This window comes from Rhinatrema bivittatum, chromosome 3 (assembly GCF_901001135.1).
Source record: "Rhinatrema bivittatum chromosome 3, aRhiBiv1.1, whole genome shotgun sequence".
Taxonomy (NCBI): Eukaryota; Metazoa; Chordata; class Amphibia; order Gymnophiona; family Rhinatrematidae; genus Rhinatrema; species Rhinatrema bivittatum.
The window spans coordinates 183,588,802-183,606,187 of NC_042617.1; the positions used below are offsets into that span (position 1 = coordinate 183,588,802).

Sequence of the window (17,386 nt, forward strand, 5' to 3'; positions counted from 1 at the left end):
TGTGTGAAAGTATACTTTTGTATACATGTCAAAGCTATGAATTTGGGATTGCAGATGATATCAGGCTACCCAATCTTGTGCCATTACCTTTAACATTAGAAACAAAACTCAGAAGAAAATGATGTTATCTGCCACTAGTGTAGCTGAGCAGACCTGCAAAGGCAGCTACTGATATGTCTTAAGGTTTGGTAAGATGGAAGTACAGTCCACCGAGCATACTAATTTGAATAAAAGATTTTGCTCACATTTCTAAAATGAGCTTGAGAGCCCAGTTCAAAAAAATAGATATCTTCCACAATAAAATAAAAGATGAATGATGATGGCAATTTCTTGCAGTGAGGATGATCTCCTGTCCTTCCTGAAAGCAATTATTTTAAATGAGTTCTTATGGGACTGAAAAGTCCAGTTCTTGAGTCACAAACATGAGACATTGCAGATAATACTAGAGGGAAAAGTTGAACCATGATTGCAACATAGTCATTGTCTTTCTTTACTCATCCAGGGCAATACAGTTTTCTTCAAAGACAGTGATATCTTCCTTAATTACTTTTTGCCAGCTACTCTTATCGTGAACCACTTTCTCTCCATGATGGAGATTAATGCTGCATTTCTTAAGGTTTGCATTTAGTGTATCATTCAAGCATTTCTATTGGCAGACATTCATGCACAATGTCTGCTCTATCTCAGATGATGCTTCATGATCAGTGCTTCAGTACAAAGCATACTTCCCTCCATAAGAACACTAGCATTTGTGTGGTGATCCTCCTATCTTATATTGAGGATCTTCCAGAGGAAATGCTGATTTTTTTTTTTATTTGTAAATTTATATGATGTAACCAAGAATACACATATTAGGAAAAGTGATAAGGTGCCATAATAAAATTGAACTAAAAACAGTGACTTCAAAAGTAATTAATTTAAACACACTTCACAGATAAGTCCACAAAAAAAGGAGGAGGGGGAGGAGGAACATGTATCCAAGACGATATCATCTGATCAGAAAACTATGAAAATCAAGAAAAAATGGGAACCCAAATAACCATGACACTATACTAAAGCCAGGAGATAAGGGGTCGATGTTACCCCAAAGGGTCAACCACCCTCTCCTATGGGGAAACCCCAGTGGGTCCAAGAGGAGGCTTGACACTACAAAACATAGTTAACTGTGCAGGCTCAAAGAATACATACTTTATTTTACAATGCTTGATAATACATTTGCAGGAAAAAATTTTTTAAAATACTTCAATTTGCAAAAATGTAGGCTTTAAAATAAGAAATTCCCTCACTTCTGGAAAAAATTCATATTTTCATATTTTGAAACAAGACTTCCCTCTGTTTAAAGAATAATCTCAAATCCCAATTCCTATAAGACTCCAAAACAAAATTAACATTGTTACAGGAATAACCTATACCTATGCTGCATTTTCCAAAAGGCTGTCAAGTACAAAATAGATTAAATTTGTCATACTTTATGCTTATCTTCAGATATGGTTTCCTTTATAGGGGGTCATAAGTTAAAAAACACTCTGGGTGATCAGAGGCAAGGGATTAGATAATAATCAGTCCAATAGTCATCAGTTCCTCTTACGACAGGTAATTTGGATACCCAAAGGGTAGGTTTTATGCATAGGGATGGTTAATATTGGTTTTAGTATATCTGTTGTTTACATATGTTATATTAAGCAATGTTATTTATTCAATGTGATACTGCACCTTTTGTATACATCAAGACAGCTTATTTAACTTCTATAAACAAAATCAAAACTCATACCCACTGCCCAAATCACTGCCTCTTAAACAAGAATCCCAACCACCATGAATCCCTCCTCACAACTCAACCTATTCCATCAAAGACTGCAGTCTGTACAGTGAAAATACAAAAAGTTCTGATCAGTAAAATCTACTCAGTGTTACCACACTATGGGCCTCATTTTCAAAGCACTTTACCGCGTGCGATAAATTCGCGAATCGCGTTAACAGCTGTTAACGCGATTCGCGAATGCAAATTAGTCATTTGGTATTCAGGGGGCGGAGTTGGGGCGGAGCATATGTAAAGCGGGAACCTGTGTATCGTGTGCGGCGAAACAACCGCAGTGGTAGCGCGGCTGCTATCGCGGATTTTAACTACAACTCCAACCCTCGCGTTATGGACTGCGCTACGGGCCAGAAAAGGATTATCACCATCCACGGTAGGTCCGGACAGGGCCACTTTCGCATTCCACATGAGACCTACGGACTGAACAGTGGTCTCTAGTGCAGATTTGCTGGCCGTCGGAGTGAGGACGCTCACTCCAAGCGGAGATTTGGCCAACATTCTCTCCACCTAGCATGTTGTTGCACAGGTAGAGTGTCCATCAAGCTAGGTAGAGAGAACATTGCCCAAACCACTTCTTGGAGTGAGCGTCCTCACTCCGACAGCCAGAAAATCTGCACTAGAGACCACTGTTCAGTCCGTAGGTCTCATGTGGAATGCGAAAGTGGCCCCCAACCCCCGACGCTCATACCTAATCCCCACCCCGAGTTAGTAGGTGGCCCTCCTATAGGGGTTAAAATACCTATGTAGGGCATAGGCACTATAGTAAGTCTCTCTCTCTCTCTCTCTCTCTCTCTCTCTCTCTCTCTCTCTCTCTCTCTCTCTCTCTCTCTCTCTCTCTCTCTCTCTCTCTCTCTCTCCAAAAAGTGCCAAATATCGTGCACTGCAATAAAACACTGAACGAATCATCGTGCAGTGGGAAAACATCGCGTGCGGCGCTAATGTTTTCGCGAATGGCGAAAACATCGCCGCACACGATGTTTCCCCACTGCACGAAAGAAGCCTCATTTGCATTGGTAACGCCCCCTAATGCGTTACCAATGCGATATTGGAAAATAAGGCCCTATGTCCAGAAATTAATGCCTGAAAGTTCACTGATTCAAACTACTGCAGTAACATACCATGGTCAGCTAGGTCAAAAGTGGCTGAAAGTTCAAGCAAGACACAAAGAGGATTAATCCCCCTATATTCTTTGATTATATTTCCATCCACATGACCATCAGAGCATTCTCTGTCTTGTGCCCTTGGTGAAATCCTGATTGACAGGGATGGAAAGCATTCTAATCTTATAAAAAATGACTGAACTTATTGGTAAGCTGCCCTCTCAGTGATTTTTCTTAAATATGGGAGATTTTATATTAGGTGATAATTATTAACAATATCAGGAGGTTTTTTTTTAGACTCAAATAGACATCTTCTTTCAAAAATTTGGGCAACACCTCAAGCTGTAAGCTAGAGTTGACAATGTTTGTCAGAGTAGGCCATAGGCCAAGCTCTGGTTTCCTCACAAGACTAGATGTTATAGGTTTTAGTAAGATGTAATAACTTACTCATGCCTACAACTGTAAGCATATTAAATGAAGACAACTTTCTCGATTATTAGAAGACCCAACTGTGTAGTCATAGCTCTAGCAGAATTACACAACCTAATATCCTTAACCAAAGTAATAACTCGAACATTGTTACTTCTGAATTATCCAGAATCATAGGATAAGACATACAAGTGGAATACATCATCATCACTTTAGTTTCAAAATAACTAGCAAAGACTTCACATGGCAAAGTAATTACCATAAGCAAACCCTCCCCAATAACAAAAATCTTATTTCAACCTGAAAGGTCTTTTTGGACAGTTGTCTGCCTTAGTAAGCTGAGTAGAAGGATACTATTTCTTAGCTTGCATTAATACCTTCCTATAGCAATCAATCTAGTTGCTACAAGCAAGAAAACAGTCAGAAGTCTTATTTTTCCACTAGACCCTCCCCAAGTGCAAAGTGCTGTTTCAGCAAGTGCAAGCCTTCATGGTACCAAGGGTGGCACTTTTTGTGATTTATGATATAGCATATATTAAGTGCTACGCTATCCAAAACAGAATGAAAGTACTGACCATAAAGTTCAGTTTTGGTCCAGACGTTTTTAGGCTTATCTCGGTGCTGTGTGGCTTATTGTAAGTGGGCTGTTTTGTAGCGTTGGTATAGCAATGGCTTTTTCTGGCAAGTCTACCATGTAGCCTTTTTGTTCAAGTATCTCCTTATTGTGCATGCTGAAACATCTGCACCATTTTGTTTTAGAGAAGCTTGTATTTCCGTAGAAGTTCCTTGTGTGTTTTTCTTTGCATCCCCACAAATTTTCCTGACAGTTGAGTCTGAAACTTTTCTGACCATGGCTTGGTATTAACAGAACCCATAATTTTTCACTTCTTGATCAGAGTTTGAACAGTACTGAATGGCATTTTCAAATCTTTGGATATCTTTTCATATCCTTTTCCTGATTTATAAAGTTGAAGTACTTCTGCTCACATATCCTTTGACAGTTCTTTTGCTTTCCCAATGCTTCAGTAACCACCAAAGTCAGTGCAGCATTGGATTTAAATGCATAAAAGCTAAGAAACTCATTGACTTTCCACAGACAGTAATTACAATCAAACAAGGCACAGGTGTGGATGCTTTACTTCCGTTGCCATCTCAACCTGTGTGTGTCAACTTGAGTGTTTATTATCAGCCCGAACATTCAAGAGTATTCAAACTTTTGAACAGGGTCTTTTAATTATTTCCCTTATTGCTATGGTTTGTTTAATGATTGTGCTATTCTATGAGGCATAATAGTTTAATTTGAAGCACATTAAAAATAACAGTGTGTTTTGTCTGATCACTCATATTTCTAAAAATGTTACACATCATGCAACTTCTGCCAGGGGTATGTAAACTTATGAACACAAATGTAGGAGGGTGTCTTGTGTTTGAAAATCAGCTTATTTTAAGTGGGCTTAAAAGAGCATAACTTTGTAGTTAGGTGTCCTGTTGAAAAGTTAGTCCCATGTGTATAAAGCAGGGCAAGTAATTCAAGTTTAAAAATCAAGCAAAATGAATAAAAGGGCCCATATTTGAGGATAATTGTATCTGTGAAAAAAATTGTGCTGCAGGGAAACCTCTTGAATGCTCCAAATTTATATCTGATGAAAAATAGGGGCTAGTTGAAATGTCTGTGATTCAAAGGTTTCCTTGACTTAGGATTTTTTTTTTTTACCCAAAGTTTGCTGCTTGTCTTACACAAGTATTTTTATCAAAACAGTTTTGCATGCATTTTGTTTTCTTAACTGCTCATCCTTTCTACTGGGAAAATGCCTTTTCCTACCACATTGTTAGCCTGAGAGCTGACCATATTGTAGATGCTATGTAGAATAAGCTTCTGAGTAGCCAATTTTACAGAAGAACTTGAATGAGCTTTGTCTTTTTATTCTATCTTTAGATGTTAATTTCATCCATCACTGAAATATTGATCCTGGCTGGCATAGTGCAGCACTAAATAGCAATAGTACTGGCATGTGTGGTTTAAGGATGATAAATGTGCTCCTCTCTGCTGTACTTTGGAATTATTATTTGCAACTGATCCATATTCTGAAAGATATAAAATTAGAAATCTGGATTCACCTCATAAAATGTATCTCTTTCCCAGAATTTCTGATAAAAAATTACTATGTTTTCCTTTCAGCAAAGAGCCAGGCCAACAGAGGGTAAAGCGATGGGGCTTTTGCATGGATGAAGTATTGAAGGATCCAGTGGGAAAAGAGCAGTTTCTTAAATTCCTAGAATCAGAATTCAGCTCTGAAAACTTAAGGTAAAATTGATTTCAAAAAAGTATTGCAATTACTAATGAAGACTTCTACTTTCCTCTTCACAATGGAGAGCTTATGCACTTGATTCTGTAAACCAGTCTCTCATCATACTTTTGTTTCTACAGGATTTTCCAAAAATGGAAAGTTCAGTTTCAAGTACCAGAAAGAACTTAAGGGGTGGATTTTAAGAGCCCTGCTCGCGTAAATCCGCCCGGATTTACGCGAGCAGGGCCTTGCGCGCCGGTGCGCCTATTTTACATAGGCCTACCGGCGCGCGCAGAGACCCGGGACTCGCGTAAGTCCCGGGGTTTTTCGAGGGGGGCGTGTCGGGGGCGGGGCCGATCGGCGCGGCGTTTTCGGGGCGGGACGTGGCATTTTGGGGGCGGGCCCGGGGACGTGGTTTCGGGCCGGGGCGGTCCGGGGGCGTGGCCGCACCCTCCGGAACCGCCCCCAGGTCCCGTCTCGGCGCGCTAGAGGCCCGCTGGCGCGCGGGGATTTACTTCTCCCTCCGGGAGGCGTAAATCCCCCGACAAAGGTAAGGGGGAGGTCTAGATAGGGCTGGGGGGGGGTGGGGTTAGATAGAGGAAGGGAGGGGAAGGTGAGGGGAGGGCGAAAGCAAGTTCCCTCCGAGGCCGCTCCGATTTCGGAGCGGCCTCGGAGGGAATGGAGTTGGAGCGGCCTTGGAGCGGCCTTGGAGGGAACGGCGGCAGGCTGCGCGGCTCGCGCTGGCTACACAAAATCAGCAGCCTTGCGCGCGCCGATCCAGGATTTTAGCGGCTACGCGCGTATCTACTAAAATCCAGCGTACTTTTGTTTGCGCCTGATGCACCAACAAAAGTACGCTAAGGCGCGCTTTTTGAAAATCTACCCCTAAATGCACTGTTATTTTGAAAAAGGTGATTAGTCCTGAAATCTCTCTGACAGGTTTATTGGTTGAAAGCTATTGCTTATTGAGAGAAAAGCAACAATGGGTATACTTTATTATTTCATTATTTATTTTTTGTCCAAACATCATGTTACTTTCTTTAAGGCCTGCAATTTGCATGAAACAGATTTTAGATAAATCCATCAGCAAAGCGAGAGAGATGACAGAGATACTCATATGTCATTATAGTGATAAATCAGCCCCAACATTTCAACAACTTAATCACTGTCATTGAAAGCTTTTGAATTTTCATGACAAGGAAGAAGAAAGTGGAGAGATGAAAAAGAAGCAAGCGCTGGAAGAGCAGAGGAACAGCAAAAGAGGATAGAAAATGAGTAGTGGAGATGGTGAGAAAGAAGGGTAAGGGAATGGTGATGAGAGACAAAAGGAATAAAGGAATAGAAAAAGAATTGAACAATGGAGGTCAGAAGAGTGGTCAAAGGTGTAGAGTCATCAAAAGAAGAGAAAGCAAGACCTAGAGAGAAAACAGATGTCTCACTGGAAGAGTTAAATCACTGTGAGATGCATTGCCGAAGACGTTTGGAGTCAGAGCCAGTTGTGCCAATGGAAAGATCATCAGGATTGAAGTGAGATGTAGCAGCAGAAAGTGAGGAGTTAAAGATTCAGAGAAAAAAGTAAGCTAGTTTTACTGGTAATGCTTTTCTCTTAATAAGAAGATGTTTTTCTCCCAGTGGGTATCTTGTACAGTGGATAATAATGCTGGCTACTGCTACTTTCAATTGTGGGAAAAAGGAAAGGGGACACTTTGTCACCACATCCTTTCTTAAGCATTTTAAAAGCTATGGTGTAAATACTTGGTGCGGTATCTCACTGGGTATATGTGAGAATTCAACTCTGTCTGTGAATTAGGAAATCTCGAGACTGCTCTGTACAGTACAGATATAGTAACAACCACATCTGAAGAAGAAAGAGAACAAATTATTTCTTTACCTTAATTGAAAGGTTCAGGAGAAGATTTTTGCTATAGGCAGCATAACTTTCAAAGGCCTCTGTGCGTATATGGGTGAGCATAGATTTACTACAGTATTTTGTAATCTGTACATATCTGGTATTCTCAAATTATAAAATATATGTATGTCCACCCCCCAACATGCGCGTGGATTTTCTCCACACACTAATATCAGCAATACATTGAAAGCATGTACTTTTTCTACCTATTTTATAAACATAGGCACATATATTGTATGGAGGAAAAAATATAACTTGTTTGCATAAAACCTTAATTTATGCATGGAAGTAGGTATATTTTAAATTATGCACACATACCTGAAATCACCAATACCTCCACAAGTTCACTTAGTATGTCTCTAGTTCATTGAGACCCTCCTAGTACTTAACCCTGAACTTCTGGTTCACCCAGACCTCCCACCTAACAATAGCAGACAACAGATTAATCTATGAATTCCACTTGATAATTAGCAGGCATAAAATTGTGCAAATAGATTGCCTAATGTATTTGTATAAACCTATAATAAAATAGCAACTTATGTGCATATCTTTTAGCCCTACCCAGGAACACTCCTAGACTGCCCCTTTTTTTGCACAGGAAAATGTGCACATGAAACTGAAAATATACATGGACTTTTAATGTTTATAAAATGGCATGTACACAAGTACAAACTACTTATATAGCATGTACACAAGTAATGTACAAACTACTTATATACACTTAACTCCTTTGAAAATTACCTCCACAGTGAATTAAGTGTTATTATATTATTTAGACAAAAAAGGGGAAAAGAGCGCTAATTGGGTCCTATAAATCAAAATGACTGAGCAAAAGGCACCCCTGTTTATCTTACTCTACGTGGCTCAAAAAATGTCTGAAAAAACACAGTGAAACACTGTTGTTATATATAAGCAAATCAATGATGAAAATTTTTTTTTATAAAGATACCGCAACGGCAAGCCAGTCAACGTGTTCAATCCAATGGAGTTGAACCGTTTGGTCTGCACATCATTTGCGGCTGCTTGCGGCTGGAGTACTGATGTATGATAAACGGCTGAATCGCCTGTCGTGTCTAGAAGAGAACCGAATGAAAGGTCTTTGTGAATCCGTCCAATGAGGCAATCGAACTTATAATCCAAATGACACAGCTCGAACGCCTGTCTTATAGTCCGAATGTCATGGCTCGGACGCCTGTGGCAATCTGAACAGATTGTTGTCTGTCCCCGAATGTACAGTCAAGTGAGCTACAAAACTTTACAAGTATTGCTTCATAAATTTGTACATCACGGCTCGACCGGCCTGTGATCAACTTTAAATGCATATGCCCCGAATGTACAATGTTGATCAACCCGACAGCGGCCGGTGTTTCGCTGCTGGGCTGCAGCTTCGTCAGGGGTAGATTACTGTAAGGAACAAACATAGTGAAGCCGAAATTAGACGGGTAATTAGAAAAAATACTTAGCTAAGTGTTGTAGACGAGCCAACCTCTTTCTTCTGTACGCCAAGTCTCACGGTGGTTCTCAGAAGCGGGACAGAGACTGCTGTTACCTATTACAAGAAGAACAGCGTTGGATACATTTATTAAACACAGTGCAACCTAGCGGTCTCAATGCCGCGTTAGAATTACAAGTGTTTCCTGAACAATAGATTCATCTTTTTCCATTTTTAGTTGACACGGTTGCTATGCCAACGACGTAGTTTTGACGTCATTAAGTTGCTTTTTCCACGGGCTATTTAATTTTCACAACCTGGTAACAGACTTGCCAAAAGTCCCTGGTGGTCCAGCAGGGATCCGGGAGCCATCTACTGCCCTCACGCCGTCGGCTGCCAGTAATCAAAATGGTGCCGATAGCCTTTGCCCTTACTATGTCACAGGGGCTACCGGTGCCATCGGTCGGCCCCTGTCACATGGAAGGAGCAATGGATGGCCGGCACCATCTTGTGCTCCTACCATGTGACAGGGGCCGACCGATGGCACCGGTAGCCCCTGTGACATAGTAAGGGCGAAGGCTATCGACGCCATTTTGATTTCTGGCAGCCAACGGCCCGAGTGCAGGAGATCACTCCCGGACCCCCGTGGACCACCAGGGACTTTTGGCAAGTCTGGGGGCTCAGGAGGGTGGGGTTTTGTTTAAATTTGCTTCTTTAGATGGCCGAATAATTTGGTGAAGATTCATTGTATTTGTGGGAAATCGTGATACGTTTCGGGACGCAACGAATATGGCCCTATATGTTGCGGATTGCCAATATGTTGCAAACGAATGTACACCCTATGAAATAATAGGTTGAGAAGCTTCAAGGATAATGAATGTGTGGCAGATTGTAAATTCTGCATCAAAAGGATAATTATTAGTGATGTGAATCGGGCTTCGGACGATTGAAAATATCGTCAATATTTTCAAAATCGTCAGAAATCGGGGGCTCCCCCAAAACGATAGGAAAACCCCACGATATTGATCGTGGGGGTTCCCTTATCATTTTCGGGGATGGCGGGAAAAACGGCACACAAAAATAACCCCTAAACCCACCCCGACCCTTTAAAAGTAACCCCTTAGCTTCCCCCCCCCCAAAAAACCTTTTTACAGGTACCTGGTGGTCCAGTGGGGATCCGGGGAGCGATCTCCCACTCCGGGCCAACCTCGGGCTCCCGGGCCGTCGGCTGCCACTAATCAAAATGGCGCCGATGGCCCTTTGTCCTTACCATGTGACAGGGTATCCATGCCATTGCCCGGATCCTGTCACATGGTAGGAGCACTGGATGGCCGGCGCCATCTTGTGCTCCTACCATGTGACAGGGGCTGACCAATGGCATCGGTAGCCCCTGTGACATAGTAAGGGCAAAGGCTACCGGCGCCATTTTGGTTACTGGCAGCCAATGGCCCGAGTGCAGGAGATCGCTCCCGGACCCCTGCTGGACCACCAGGGGCTTTTGGCAAGTCTTGGGGGACCCTCCTGACCCCCACAAGACTTGCCAAAAGTCCAGTGGGGGTCCGGGAGTGACCTCCTGCACTCGGACCGTCAGCTGCCAGTATTCAGCACTAGTAAGGGCACTATTAATACAGATAGAGCAAAATCGGGATGTTGCCAATTGGGGGAAAAATCCAGGTCATTTCTTTTTTGTAGAGAGGCAGAAGTTTGATAAATCTGCCCAGACTTTTCTGTTATTTTCCATAGGTTCTGGATGGCAGTGGAAGACTTGAAGAAGAGGCCTATCCGTGATGTTCCTAGCCGTGTCCAAGAAATCTGGCAAGAATTTCTTGCTCCAGGGGCCCCCAGTGCCATCAATTTAGATTCAAAAAGCTATGACAAAACTACACAGAATGTGAAAGATGCTGGAAGATATACTTTTGAAGATGCTCAGGTCAGTCAGCGTGCTGTGTTGTCCTTGTCTCCCATGTATAGAACAATGGCACAGACATCTCTAATTTATTTATTTTATTTATTTATTTCGTGATTTTTTTATATACCGCGGCACGTTAATAACATCACCTCGGTTTACAATAAATAATAAATCAGCAACAAGCTTTACAGTCAATAAGAATTCAGGTGTACATAAAAAATATCAATTAAGAATAAATTAAGAACCAATTAAGAACAATTAACAAATAAACTAATGATAAACATATTGGTTTTAATTTCATTATGTATTGCAATTTTAAAATGAGACAATTGCATTTTCTGCTCTCCAAATGAAATGTGCATTGTTTATGGCTTAACTGTCACAATTCCAGTTGTTTCCCTTATCAAAGGAAATATTTATTTAATAGTGATTCTTAATTTAAAAAAAAAAGAGAGATAGGCACATGTCTGTCTTAAAAATAAAATGTTAACCTTGTTTTCAAAAGGATTTTCCCATTCTGTGCTAACGATTAAAAAGTTAAAATGAGTGTCTTCAGGACTTATAGATGCAGTAACTAAGTAGGGTATATATTGTCTATTACTAAATTATTAATTATGCACCACAGTCGCACACTCTTCTTATTGCCCATTATGTCTTAATCCTTTCTAGTTCAGGATAACATGCATCTGAACACAGAGATCGGAAAATGTTCACATGAAGCAAAAAATGACATGTTTGAAAACAAATCCCTTTTTTATACTGAGAGGGTTTTTTAGGGGGAAGGGGTTGTAATTTCTTTGGCAAAATAAACAAAACCATTGTTTCTTGCCTGTTTAGAAATACATAATGGCCTATGCAACAAAACTCATGCTAAAAATGTTTACATGCATAGTAAAACAATAGGCTATGTAATAATTTAGAATTATGAACTCAGACAATCTGGAAACAGTTAAAGGCTTTATTATTCACACAAGCATTTGACATAGTTCATATTGACTGAATTTCCTATAATTTTTGGCCTGGGAGTATGATGAAAGTTCCTTATTAAGATGTTACATCATGAACTGTAGGCTGTTTGGCCAAGCGCATTGAGCTGACACAATGACCACGTGCTTAATAACTGATGCATATTTCTGTCAAAGTCTGTCAAAGTCTGATTTTATTATGAATGTTACCTGCCTAGGCTTGTAAATAGTATGGATTATACATTTTGGTAAATAAATGTTTTGATCAACAAAGAATGGGATGAGAAGCCTGTAGGTAATTTTCTGGTATCATAGCTCTTGCATAATCATGGCTAAAGCGAGTTTGTGGTGTAATCATATGCCAGTGTCACATTCGGTGTCTATTAGGTATTCCCACCATTAGTTTTAAAAGTTTATATTGATGCCAATAAAACCACTGTTAAGTCATTTCAGCAAAAATGTTTTTAACACTTAGCTGTATATGCTTGACACCAACAGTGTTTCAATAATTCCACATCTGCTTCAGTGGCCTAAAGAAGAGACTGTGGAGAGAGCGTATTTGGTGTTGAAATATAATTTCTTCTTAAAGGATATCAAAAGGAATATAACAAGTTACACAAGATTTGGTTCATAAGTATTTCATTCAAACATGGCCATTAGCATTAATGGCAAAGGCATCTGGTGCAATTCCATAGTTTGTTTTAAAGGAATGCAAACCCAGTCATCTCTTTGACAACTGATAACAAAAACGTTTGTGTGCCCCCTTCTTCAGTGTTAGGGCTGAATTGGTATAGGGGACACACTCAGTCCTGTTCTCTTGCACAAGACCTTTCAAACCCCAGGACATGGATTCTCTCGATTTGGGGGGGGGGGGGGGGGGGGGGAGAGGCTTAACCTCTGGTGTGTGGGGTGTCAGGGAACCCATTTTCAGTCTTTCACCTCTCACAGTACTTACAGAGGTCGCTCTCAGAAAGCTGGATCTCACATTGGAAAAACAGATGGAGGCTCAGAGTGGTGTTCCAAATAAATGTACTGTAACTTAATATAAGGTCCAGTTCAATAATAGCAAAAAACATCAAAATACAAAGGATAATGAAAACTCTCTCTTTTCTCAACCTTTGAGCCAGTGTCTAGAATCCTTTCCCAGTGGTGGGAAAGAAGAAAACAAAAAATATTCTCCAAGACCAGGGAGATGATAGTAGGGAAAATCTCCCTCCTGCTCACAGGCAAAACCCTAAAAACTGCTCTCCAAAATCAGTTCTTACTTATGGGACACTGCTAACCCTACTTTCACGGTATACAGGGACAAGCAATACCCAAGCAGCTACAACTCTGCTTTAGCTAGGTGCAGAGCACAGATACACAGCCTACTCCCTAAGGTAGGGGTTAAAAGTCCTATCAGAATGGGAGCAGGTCAAATACAGAACCCACGCTCTTCAAAACAAAAATCCACTCTTCAAGCTCTTATGGCATGAGTCACGACTCCTTCAGAATCGGGAGGGCATTGGTAGGACCAAAACATCATAGAAACCCCAAAATAGCAGGCAGGGAGCCTATTTGGATTCTTCAGCAGCTACTCTCCTTCCTTTCTCAAAAAGAACTACTCCTAACCATATGCTCATGCTCAGATACCAGATTGTATAGCTTGAGCTGGACCAATCCCAACTCCCATTGGTGGGTATACCTTAGGGATGGTCTCCAAAAGATGAAAACAATCCCTTAGTGTAAAACCAAAGGAAAGATGGTTACGGATGGAAACGAAGTGTCTGTCACACTTGAATGACAGTCAACCAATCACAGCATCAATGTCAAGTTAAAATGAGTATAATGAAAAATCTATGAATGCAAAGCCTGTTTGCATATAAAATGCAATTTCTAAATGCAAACCAATTATTCATGTTGTCTGTGGACCCTTAGACCGAGGCAGGATTGGTTCTACCTGCAGGGAGGAGCCCTGCAGGTTCCCACCATCGGCAGGCGAATTCAGGTGAGGCAGAGACCCATCAGAACCTTCACCTATACCAGCCCTCGTTCCCCTCGGGTTGAGCCTTTGGGTGCCAGGGCCAGCAGGACTTAGGTGGGTTCTCTGCTGGAGGCTGAAGCAAAGGTCCATAGTTAGCTTGGATCGTAGATGAGTGGCAATCAGGCATGTGCCAGGTCTAGTCAATTATATGAGGCAGGCAGCGGTCAGTAGTATCTGAGGTCCAGGCAATGGTCAGAGGCAGGCAGTGCTCAGTGGTATCTGAGGTCTGAACCGCGATCAACACCAAATATCCATCGAGGGAGAAGAAAAGGATGGATAGGCAGGGCAGGAAGGTGAGGAGAAGAACAGGCAAGTGCAAGGCTGAAGACAAGCTGGATGAAGACTGAAGACAGGAACACTGGTAGCTCATGCTCTACTCAGGAGTAATGGGACCTGTTGCTGAGGCAGTGAAAAAATGCCAGTAAGTGCCTTTTATAGGCCTAAGCATGTGATGTCATCCAAGGGTGCTGCAGGGCTTTTCTCACCGTGGGCCCTTTAAATCCAGCAACGTTGGTTACACACACTCCTAAAGGGGAGCGTGGTCTGTCACAGTTGGTGGCATCTGCCGTGTGTATCCCTGGTGGTGTGTCACCGTGTCGGAGTGCAGTACTTCACTGCGAAGAGGGCAGGAGGGACTTGGCCACGTCAGGAGTCAGCAGAGGCCCAGTCAGGAGGATGAGTGTAGTGGTTCATGGGGGCAGCCCGCAGACCGCCAAACATAACAATTCAGCATAGAATACAGTCCATTCGATTTCTTTATTGAGCCTCTTAGGGGGAACAGTGTCCCAATTAAAGATGAAACATTGTTGAAGTTGTGTTAACTGTTTGTTGAAATCTCCAGTTTGGAGTGGGATGTGCTAACACTGCAAATCTGAGATCCTGCACTGTATAAGAAAGATTGATCCATGCAAAACAAGGGATGCTTTTATATGCCAACAGCAGATGCAGCTTACTTTTTTTTTTTTTTTTATAACTATGGCACAGACAATAAATAATAAACTCATCAGTTATCACAGTATGTACAACAACAGGTGACTCCGACTATATAACATGTTAGCTACAATAAGCTTAAATGTTCTTAAATGTGAACTTGTACTGTACGTGTGGTTTTACCTGTGTAAGATAATTTACTCGTTCACTATATCACATATACAACTCCCCTTTTATTGCATATTGATGAATGTCTTAAAATAAAGAGTTTGTTCACAGGCACTGGAAGAGTACAACCACTAAATGACAGCTCACAGATATTAAATGAACCACACAGAAAGTGGCCTAAGGTACTTACAGGTATACAGGTTACCTGATTGGGCCCTTGAGAATAAAATGTTGAATGGACTAAATGATCCCACAGGTTCGAGGCTTGTTCAACATAAAAGTTGGCAGCACTCGAAATATCAAAAGTACACTAAGCATATGCCAACATTTTTTAATAGTCCATTTGATCAAGTAGGTGCAGGGAAAGAAAAGTAAAATGCATACCATCTTATGTTCAACAGATTTAGGCTTTGGAGACAACAACAAGTCTTATTTAACCCAATGTGCTTTCTTAAAAGCCCTCAGAACTATTTTATAGGGGTATCCATGCTATAGAAAATGTTAATACATATCATAGGCTTGCATCACAAATTCAGAATCTGTGGAACAAGGACAATGTAGCTGTAGGAATTGCCTTATTGGCAGATTGTTATACAAATGTCCTGGGTGGAAACTGTTGTAGTGTAAAAGAGCGTAGCACAGCTCCAGATGGAATCCTGCTTTCTCTTGTAGAACCATTGCAGCCAGAGCTGGTGCAAGGGTATTAGGTGTCCTAGGCGAAACTTACAGCCTTGCATACACTCCTGATCCCACCTTTCCCACAAATAATTTAAAAAATATGCATTTATGATAACAGATTTTACATGAAAAATAATATTCACTTCTTTACATGCACTGCTGTAGTACCAACCGGAAAACTCTGCCAAAAAGACCCCTGCAGTCATATGGTATTGAAACTATTCTCAGCTATGTCGGCCCTCAGAAAGCTTTAAGTAAACTTAATTACAATATGGTAAACCTCCCATATGAAAAGAGCACTAATTGCCAGAACTCAAACAGTAACAACCCTACCTAAGAAAAGGCAATACTTCAAATATTATACCAGACCCTAAAACACCAATACACCTGATATTAGGAAAACAGAACAAGCCAAGATGTTATAGATCCCTCCACAGAAACTACATGTTAGCAAAATACCTCACCTCAATCACAAATACAGAACACAGACAGGCCCTCACCAAATATAGAATAAAGAGACAAAATATAACTATAAACATGCAGCCAAAAACTGAATTGGAAATCATAACAAGACACTCTGTATACAGTGCAACAATGTAAAAACAGAAACATTACTATTCCTCATTAAACATCAAACAATAAAATCAAGATATATAAACCATCAATCATAATAGTAAAACCATAATTTAAAAAAGAATAAATATTTCAAAACAGTTGATGAAAATAATACCCAATAATTAATTTTTTAAAATTATTCCCAAATACCATTAAAAGCAGAATATGAACCAATAAATAAATAAAATATTTAAAAACAGAAGACATCAAATAACACCCAATTATTAAAACTAATAAGGATTTTAAAAAATCCCCTGCTCTCTCCATACATGGCAACTTTTGATTTCAAGTCATGCTGAGATTGTCATGGATTAGTTTGGGGAGAGAGTGGTACAACTTTCTCCTCCCTCTCTCTCACATACCCATATTCTCCAACACACACACACATTTACACATACGTTCTCTCTCTCTTGAAAAGAGAAGAGGCCCCTGTCAGCCGGGCCATGTAGAGGAAAAGAAGAAGCCTCTGCCAAATATCCCTTCTAAGTTATCCAGATAAGTTATATGTGGATAACTTAGATAACTGAATATCTTTGAATATTATACCCAGGAACCATAGCTTTCCCCATTGATTTTAATGGAAATGAATGAAATGAAAAACTAACAGGGTCATTCTTTATTCTGCAATGTGCCGGTATCGCGTGCGGTACCGGCCACATCACAGCGGTATTATTCTAATTAGGGGAAGGGGAGGAGGGTGGGTGAGGTTTGGGCAGACTTATCTCCCAGGCAGCGCTGTGGGCAATAACATTTTTCACATTATTGCCAGCAGCACCGAGGGAAATAACTACACCTTTTCCCATGGTGCTATGGGGGTGATAGTGTGCGGCATAGCCACACCGTGGAGGGTGAAACTGCACCGCCTCCATGCGGCTGTCTGCCCACTATCGCCTCCCCGCCCCTTTTTTTTTATGCCTTATCATTCTGCTATAAATGCAGCAGAATGATTAATCTAAGGGTAAAAGAATTGATTTGGGAACCGGAGCAAATGAAATGCATAAAAATGGTAACTGAATAAAAAATAAATAAATAAATAACAAATCAGTTTTTTTTTCTGTGCTCATCCCTATTACGAACTGTAACAATGCATCTGCATATCTAATGATCTGTTTCTCTTTTCTATC

The 17,386-nt window shown here is 40.9% G+C and overlaps 1 protein-coding gene across 3 annotated transcripts in view; it reads left to right on the forward strand.

Annotated features, from left to right (window-relative positions):
* RGS7 (regulator of G protein signaling 7) overlaps positions 1-17,386 on the forward strand; it is an 883,903-nt gene that overhangs the window by 824,895 nt on the left and 41,622 nt on the right. For all 3 annotated transcript variants that reach the window (XM_029594021.1, XM_029594023.1, XM_029594022.1), the window contains 2 exons: positions 5,525-5,650; positions 10,718-10,904. In XM_029594021.1, coding sequence (XP_029449881.1) covers positions 5,525-5,650; positions 10,718-10,904 — 313 coding nt within the window. The remainder of the gene's footprint in view (positions 1-5,524; positions 5,651-10,717; positions 10,905-17,386) is intronic.